This window comes from Trachymyrmex cornetzi, unplaced genomic scaffold (assembly GCF_001594075.2).
Source record: "Trachymyrmex cornetzi isolate Tcor2-1 unplaced genomic scaffold, Tcor1.1 scaffold361, whole genome shotgun sequence".
Lineage (NCBI taxonomy): Eukaryota > Metazoa > Arthropoda > Insecta > Hymenoptera > Formicidae > Trachymyrmex > Trachymyrmex cornetzi.
In genome coordinates, this window is record NW_017298332.1 from 336,782 (window position 1) to 346,539 (window position 9,758).

A 9,758-nucleotide genomic window follows, 5' to 3' on the forward strand; every position below is an offset into this window, starting at 1 on the left:
GGGCGCACGACTTTCACCTGAAGCAAAGACATAGAGAATGGACTGCGCGATCCGTGTGTCAAAATGGTCGATAGGGATAAGAGAGCGGGACCGTGGCAGACGGCCATTTCTATCTCTTTCCATTCAATAGTGTAATGGGAGAGAGAATGAGAAGAAGATTAGCCGTCTCCCACGGTCCCACGGTCCCTCTCTCTCACACATTATTGTCGACCACATTTGATACATTACTTAGATACGGATCGCGCAGTCCATTCTCTATGTCTTTGACCTGAAGTGATGGAGGTGAGATGGGAGTCGCTTATTAGATACTTTAAAGCAGAAAATTTCTGTTCTATATAGTGGAAAAGAGATATCATATACGTTATTTCTTAAACTTTTTTTATTTATAACTTTTTAACGAGCGACGTCCGACGGTTAAAATTTTCTCAAGGTCACTCAAGGTCATGACCCTGGTAGCAAGCTGACGTCAAAAAGACGTCATTTGACGTCAAAATGACGTCAAAATGACGTAGCTTGCTACCTGGGAGTTAAAATTTGCTCAAGGTCACTCAAGGTCATGACCCTGGTAGCAAGCTGACGTCAAAATGACGTAGCTTGCTACCTGGGGACCTTGACAACATATGTCAAGGTCATTGGAGGGGGCTCCCCTAAATTACATATTTACCATAAAATATTATAATTTTAATATTGCAGCAATATTGTTGCAATTTTTGTAATATTGCTCACTATTAAAATATTGCTGCAATATTGCTACAATATTTTGTGCTGTAGGAGGTATGAAATGGAGCGCACCCAGAATGAGATATTCACACATCTCATTTTATCTTATACATCTCTCTACTTTCTATCTCATTTTATCTTAAGCAAGTCCTGAAAAATATAGTAAACCAATCAGAAGTTATCTAAACGGTGTCCAATCTCTTACTTGAGAATCTTACTTGAGGATGGAATAAACACAGCGAACATGTGTAAACAGCTGTTTAATGTGTAAAAGTATTTCTGCAATATCGCGACTTTAAATAATGGAGAAATATTTTATTATGGACGAGAATGAACTTTATAAATTTCTGAATGACCTACGAAAATCAAAACTAAAGGGCGAGCTGGACACCGAGGAAAAATTGGCGCAGCAAAGTGGCAAATGGCGAGATACATTGGAGTTCGATGTTTTAGAAACGTGCGCCAAGCATTATAGCGAGAAGGTAATAATTTCATTCATTAAATCAAATAAATAAGGAAAAAACTAATACGGTCGAGGCTAGATATGTTGGTGTCTAATAATATTTTTATATGTAAGTGCATCTTTTTCAGTTAAACTATATGTCTCTTACTGTCAGATTTAAAATGCAATGATAAACTAAAGTTGAAATATTATCACAATTAAATTGATCGTTAATTTGATAATGATGCTGCTAACATCTTAAAACACTATACATTTATTGTAAAAAGTATTACCACAGTGAAGATTCAAACCTGGAACCTCCGATAATTCAGGTGGGTGTCTTTCAATTCGGCATCATTAAATTAGCATTATTATTAAATCAATTAATTAATTCAATTGTGATTTTGTTATTTCAGTTTCAGTTTATAATTATATTTCAAGTCTGAAAGTAAGTGAATCGCAGTTTATGTAATTGAAAGCTATATTTAGAATTTACATTTAAAAATATTATTAGGTACTCTTTTTAAGATATAGCCTTGATCATTAGTCCTTTTCTTACTTATTTAATTTATTCATATAGCAGTTCAGATTAACTCATTATTCATTGATGTAACTCTTAAAAATAATCTACTTTATATATAGTATATATATATATATATATATATATATACGCGCGATATTTGTGTATATATACAAAATATTCACCAATAGTATTCTAGTTAAGCTATAATGAAGTGATCTTACATATTTTCTGTCATACAGTGCAGACTGGAGATGTTGGCACTCTTAGTGGAATCAAAGAAAAGCACGTTAAGTTTTACAGGAATGGAACTTGACTTAATTCTGATATTTGTAGCCAATAATTTGTGTGAGAAGATGGAATATATGCCTTTTATCAAAAAGGTAAAGGAGAAACGTCGACATTGGTCCTTATCAAAATCTCTCAATTGAATTTGTTATATCTTTTATAGGCTTTAACACGGTTGAAAGATAGTTATGCTGTTATAGAAAAACAATTTTTGCAAGCACTGATAAAATTAAGTTGTTATGAGAAGCAAGGTTTCATTTCCAAAACATGTAAAGATGATCATTTGATTATAGTTCGTAAAAAAGAACAAATTGAATATTGTACAAGACTATATTACGGCCATTTTGTTAGGAACTTGCATCTACTTTGCGTGTCCAATTTGTATCCAGAAGCAACATATGATCGCAAACGTTCCTGCTTGCAAATACTTTTACTGATGCAAGATCTTATTCCTGATAGATTCAGACTTTTTAAATGGAAGAAAGACGAAGTTGAAGCGATATTCCACTGTTTAGTGATGGATACATACGAACCCAATAAGGAAATGGCATACCAAATAATCAGTTCAGTCAGTCCAGAATTGTTGAGCTTAGATTCAAAATCCTGGGTTGATTCACTTATGGAAGCTGCATTTAAATTTGGTAACAGCGTTCGACCTATTGACAGTATTACGGCTGCATATTTGTTTAAAATAGCCAAATTATCTCCTATTATAAAAAATATACTTTGCGATTACTATGATGTAGAAGACAAGGTTACAGAAGCAATAACACTGCAATTAATTTTATTGCTGTACGAAAAATTACGAGTATGTATAAGTCACGACGTTTAGTTTAAAGCCATCAAAAGTAAATTTTTTACAATTTACAGAATACATTGCTCTTATTTTTTTCAGGAAGTATTAACTTTAGCAAAAGAAAACCTAGGAACAGCAATTAATAAAAATTCTTTATATGGATATTTATTCTGCATTAGAAGTTTGCTTTCAGATTGCAACTTAAGGTAATTAAAATAATATGAGCATTATAAACTCTTTGAAAAAATATTGTATGATATATTTATTTCTTTTTTATTCTTGCTTTAGAGACACAGAAAGAAGCGAATTATGGCAAAATACCATAGCTGATATTATAGTATTGTGTTTTGAATTAAATCGTACTGTTTCTGTGGTAGTAAATAATTCTTCACCGGAAGGACATTTTCCAATGGACTTGAAAACTCTGAATTTAAATGCATTATTTCTTAAGAACGAAATTATAACGCCACAAATGGTACTACTTTGTTCTTGGCGTACTGTTAAAGAAGTCAGTCTGTTGTTTGGTCTATTTGCCACCAAGGCATCGATACAAACTGTCGAATCTCCAAATGGATTATTAACTGTAGAACAAGTGAGATTTGCATATGTGCATGTTTTCATGTTTTAATGAAACATAAAGAGATTAATACAAATATGTTAACAGATAGAGAATATAATGAAACATTTAGTCGGCTTATTGTGTGAAACAAAACATAGAGGTGCGTTTGAACAAGCGTATGTTGGTTTTCATCAATTATGCACACGATTATGGCGTTTAACAGACAAGTCTCTAAATAGACTTCCTATGTTTTGGTTGTACAGTATTTTAGTGTATTTTACGGGATTCGAGCCAGGATATGTATTATGTGCAACAAGAAGAAGTGCGGGTATTCCGTTTATGATACAGGTATGACCAAAGATTATTTTATAAAAAAAAAGATCTAAGGACATAATACTAAAACAAATTTGTTTTAAAATATAGGCAGTGTTATCTTCAGAACCAAAAATCCAGAATAATTCAGAAACGTTTGCATCTTGGATTATGACGATTTTATTACAATTTGCACAAATTAAGTGCACAGCTTCTTTACATCAATCAATGATGGACGTAATGTATGGACATCCAATATTTTCTAAATCCGAGTTTTTAACTTTATTTGAACAGATAGAAGAAAAGTGTAAGGAAATGACTGATCATGACTTGATTGAGATAAAAATTCATTCTATGAATATTCTTAGAGCTTTATTTAGACATTCTCAACTCGGAGATATAACTAAGAATTATATTATGAATGCTTTGATAGTTGCCTGTAGGAATTATGAAAGTACAAAATGGTCGGTAAGTATGTTATATATTATTTTAATGAATATTATTTTAACTATTCTTATGCAGAAAATAATTTCTAATTGGATTGTAGGAACGTAATGCAGCTACGTTATTATTCAGTACACTTATAGTACGAATTTTTGGTGTTCAAAGAACCAAGGATCACATCAATTTGACAACGGATAATAAAATGACAGCAAGAATATTTTTTGAAAGATATCCCAATCTATTTGATTTTATTTTGCATGAATTGCGAACTGCTTCGAGTAAAGAAAAAATCGTGATAAGATCCAACGTGCAAGTAATTTTATTGCTGCTGTCACGATTGTATATTAATTGCCATTTTGACACCGATATTGCTTGGGTATTTATATATAATTTAATTTTTCCCCTGTCCGTTAAAGACGAACATTACGGTATATGTGTTTCCAGATAAATGAAATTGTTAATTTGGTATCAGAATGTGGTAAAAGCCCGGTATATAAAACACGTGAACTTGCAGCTAGAGCATTGGTGCCATTATTAGCAGATAGTACAGCTTACAACTTTTTAAAAAAGTTATTTGTAATTTTATCTACTGCGCGACATACTCAGATCTCTGCAAATCTCACACATGGCTATTTGCTACAGGCAAGTATAAAACTTAACAAAAATAGAAGAATAATAGAAAATAATTAAGATAAATACTTACGATTGAAAACATCAAATATGTTCCAAATTTAAAAAAATTAAAACGTATTAAGACGCGTGATTAAAATAATAATTCTCAATTGATTAAATTGTAGATATTAGAGATTTTGACGAGATTGCCATCCGTCCACATGCAGCTATTAAAATCTGATGTCACAAATTTTGTACGTGAGACAGATTGGATATTAAAAGGATTAGAAAAAAATACTAATGTGTTCAGTTGTTTTCCTACAGCTAGTGTATACATTGACATCCTTCACAGTTTAGAAAAAAATATGTAAGAAAGATAATTTCACAGAAATCATATCACTCAAGACAGACTTTATAATTTCACAGAAATCGTATCACTCAAGACTGATACATTTTTCATGTTTTTAGGATTGAAAGTTGTGATGTAGAAGATATATTGTATATCCTGCAGCAGCACTTAGTCGAGAAAGTCCTATTAAAACAAGGACTGGGCGAACAAATGTACAAAGTGTCCGCAATCAAATTTATACTTCGTATGGGGAATTCAGAGTTTTTGCAAACGGTGTACAATGGATATAGTACAGCATACAACATATATTCGCGGCTTTTGATTATTCCAGAAGCTGAGATACAGAGTATTGCTTGGACTACTATTTTCGAAGTAATAATAAAGATGAAATCTTATCTACAAAGAAAATTATTAAGCGCTTTTGTTCTTCACACAGCTTTCTATTTCGCCGATGATTTATATAAATTTAATCCTAATTTGCAAGATGCGATTTTCGATTTCTTATACAACAGCCTGACGGACATAGACGAATGTCGTGTCATCGACAAACGTGCAATTTGTACTTTGGTTCTTAAGAAATTATATCTAGATGATACAAACAATATCTATTCTCAACGTGCTAATTACTTGAGATTGCTAGGAAAATGTATAACATTAACTTTTGAATGGAAGGTTCGTTTGTTATTTTACTCATTTTTAAGATTAATTTTTTTCGATTTCTCTGTTCTTTATTTTTGTGCTTACCATGTATTTGATATATCTTTTTAATTTTTTAAATATATTTTTATGTCTATTTTAAGGATGAGGAGCTCAGGATGGAACACATAGAGGGCATTTATAGAAAAATCTGTGACAATAGATGGATTGGTTTGTTAGATAAAGATTTCAGATTATCAGTTTTCGATATATTATATAAACTTTTTGAAAAGGACATCGATCTGGAATATTGTCGTATGAATCAAGGATTTCTACAGCCAACGAAATTAGATTCGCTTAACAGTATAATGCAAAAAATATTCTTTACAGATCCTGTATTGGATTGGTGGACAATGTTGTTGCAATTATTAATCGATGACAATGCGAACGTTCGGTTCGACGCGTCTGAAATAATTTGTAGACTTGAACCGTGCAACAAATTGGAATGTTTCGAACCAACTTTGTTAGTCTTCTTTGAAAAGTTTAAAGAAATGGTCGCTGTTAAGTATCCCGAAATAGCAATAAGCGCCCTTTTCTGCTGGAGTGTTTCGTTATTAGGAGATATGAATTATGAAATGGACGATAACGAAGTAAGTGAACATATATATATGCAAGATATAATAGAAAAGATATACATACATATATGTACAGTATAGCCTACATAAGTATAAAGCACCTCCACAAATTGACATAAATGTGCTATATTTTTAGGGAAAAATTAGTTAAAAAACAGTTTTATTTTGAAATATAATATTTATTTTTACATCTTTAATATTTCATTAGTTTTCTTTTGGCTTTTATCACCACTTTTTCCAGAAAAATGTAATAAATTGAGGATACTTTATACTTATGGTTCGTACATGATAATATTCAACATATATTTAAAAATGTAATACGAATGTTTACAATAGGTATTCAACAAATGTAGAAATTACATTATCTTCGATCCTAAGAAGATATCAGATCAGTGCTTCAATTTAACAAAATCGATAACTCAACAATATTCCATTGATAATACATTACCACCGGATACTGTAAGATGGATAAGTTACCGTTTGGATACCGATTTTCCTGCATCATCATCTTTTAAACAGATTATACATAATTATCAAAATAACCTGCCGGTAACTGGAGAAATATCGAAAGATATTATGGGATTCGGCAGGGATAAAGCATTCCAATCTTTTGTATGTGAAAGGTACATGTCGTTATAATGTCAGATAATTTATTATATAATTGTACTTGCAGAACTTCGCTCATTTTATAATATGTAGGTGAGATTATTTTATATGTAGATTTTTGAGGAAAAAATAAAAACCTATTTTTTAAGAAATGACCCAAGATGCCTCATACATGGGGCACTATATGTCACACACAAAAAGTAGGTTTATTCAAGAAATAACAGTGATAAAAGTTGAAAAGAAATTTCATTTATCTTACACAATTTTAACATAGTCACTTATAATATGATAAAACCTAATTACAATTAATAATTATAAATAATAGAATAAAAAATTCATAAATAAACCTATATTGGACGGATAAAATACAAAACTTATAAAGGTAAAATAAAATTAATTGCTTAAGCTTATAAATTGCCATTTTAACGCATATATTAATTTGTATTACTTTGTTCACTCATGAGTATTTAGTGTGTGGCCCATGGTGTCCCGAACACTTTTAATATAGAAAACGGTGAAATATATTTAAAAAAAATAAATGATGATTGTAGTAAGAAAAGATGCATAGAAACTTATTGCATCTGACCTTCAATACATATACGTCTTTTACCACAAATTATTTAAATCTAAACACTCTGGATTACCCTGAACAGTCAATGACCCATGGTACTCTATAACTTGATGATGAGATCAGTTGTATATCAAGAATTGTAAAAGTAATAAAGAGTAAATTAAAACATAAATACAAACGATTAAAATCAATATTGAAATAAATGGACTTCCTCTTAAAAAATGTGGTACATAAGGTATATTAATTTTACTATTTACTTTTTTGCAAAATTCTTTCAATCGACTAATAGTCTTATTATGTAGTTAAAAATATTTCTAGATTCTTTTTATTCATCGCCTCTCCACAAAATTGATTTCTGTATTCAAGGCATCTCCTAGCTAGCAGTGCCATCATGGCACAGTGACGACACATATAAGGCTAGCCTATACTATATGTTACTGTGCCCATGACATGTCATTTAGTATTTAAAATATGTCAAACATCTTCTTGAAAATGTACCGATACTTTCTAAAGATGTTAGTTTCTAAACTTCGATAACTCTGATGATGAGCGACTGAACGAGTAAGTCGATATTTGTAAAAGATTAATTGCTTTCTGCAGATATTTTAGGCTGTAAAACTACTTAATTTTTAATACTTTTATTATTATGTATAAAATAATATACAATTGTTAGCTATACGTGGTTGGCCCAAAATGGGCGAAGTTCTTTGGTAAAACTCGTGCGTTTTCACGTATCTTGAATGTCTTGAACTTGAATGTGCTGAACTTCAATATGGAACATGTCTTCAAAAGTATCGTAAAACGATATTTCAAGTCTCAAAAAGTTGAATGTTAAATCTACGGATTTAAAAAATATCTGCCGAAAATATATTAATGGCTACGTTCGGAAACGTCGCTCCGATGCCTCGGATTCATCATCTGTCCTTGTTTTACATTTAATGTTAAACAAGGATAGATGATGAATCCGAGACATCGGAGGCATCCGAGCGACGTTCCCGAACGCAGCCAATAATTCAATGAATAAGTTTCGAATTTTATTTTTACCATGAGTTTTGATATTTTTATTTCTTTTTTTAAATAAAAAAATTACATTAAACAAATTATTGCAATTAAAATGCTATTTTAGGCATTTTTAATAATTCCCATATTTCGAATTTTGTTTTTTCCACCATGTTAAATAATCTGTGTCTGATTCATTTAGTGTTTTTTTGTAATAAAATTATTTCAGTTTATAAAAAGCATTTGATATTTTATTTTCGTACTAATAGCTTTTTTCATTTTAGATGCACTTTCCATTTTTTTTTCGCTTTTTATCCCTATAGATTAAATTAAATTTATATTCATTTTATGCGAATGCAAATGTGCAGCCATCTAATTACAGCGCGAAATATGCCATTAGTTTGCACTGATTTCCACTTTAAATGTTTCGATACTTCGAGACTATCGTTCTTCGATATTGCTATTCTCGAAGTATCGCTTTCCAAATTGTAGTCAGTGATCAGTCATGGAACGGTTTGGAATCACGGAATTATATTTGACGTGCTCGGTATTTTTTGCGATTATTATAATACTATTTACAACGAATTTCACGCGCAATAAATTATCGGATGTATCCTGTAAAGAGTGTAAAGTGTTCGCAATGATGAAAATAATCGCTACTACATGGGAATGCCGTGATTGGTAATTTACTCTATCATTATTTGATTATTATCTGTTTTCACCTTTGAAAAGAATATTTAATTCAAATCTCGCCCTTACGAGAATTGAAATATTGAAAGACAATAATTATAATTACTTCATCGTTTAAATACTTTAAGAGTATTGCTATTAAAAAAAAAAAATTATTATTTATCTTCCAATAATAAATTCGTCAGTTATAGATTAAAGTGAATTTCTATATGTCATTTACTGATTACTTCGTAACGCCTCTAAAATTCTAAATATTCGACTGATTAATTAAAAAAAAAATTTTTTCTAATTGATAGATATATCAATCAAAGAATACCTCAAAGTATTTATATGGCATTTTAAATGAATTACACAGTGAGTAGCACAATTCGTTGGTGAAACATCTTAATTAAAAAATTTTAACCAATATTTATTTTGATATGCATTGGAAATTATATATTGAGCCAATTAATATTACGTCTATAAATTATACTATTCTAATATACAGGGTGTCAATTATGTACCGGGACGGTCAAATATTTCGACAACTTCCAACATTAAAAAAAAACGCTGAAACACGTGAAACGATTTTTCAAAAAA

The 9,758-nt window shown here is 30.6% G+C and overlaps 1 protein-coding gene across 1 annotated transcript; it reads left to right on the plus strand.

Moving 5' to 3' along the window:
* Positions 1–880: 880 nt before the first annotated feature.
* Positions 881–6,977, plus strand: THADA (Thyroid adenoma-associated protein homolog). Its single transcript, XM_018511101.1, has 14 exons — positions 881–1,202; positions 1,925–2,065; positions 2,134–2,778; positions 2,866–2,972; positions 3,055–3,358; positions 3,431–3,673; positions 3,749–4,105; positions 4,185–4,457; positions 4,526–4,723; positions 4,879–5,060; positions 5,162–5,714; positions 5,843–5,993; positions 6,069–6,328; positions 6,650–6,977. The coding sequence occupies exons 1-14, from the start codon at positions 1,023–1,025 to the stop codon at positions 6,950–6,952; spliced, it is 3,897 nt and encodes a 1,298-aa protein (XP_018366603.1). The 5' UTR covers positions 881–1,022; the 3' UTR covers positions 6,953–6,977.
* The last annotated feature ends 2,781 nt before the right edge of the window (positions 6,978–9,758 follow it).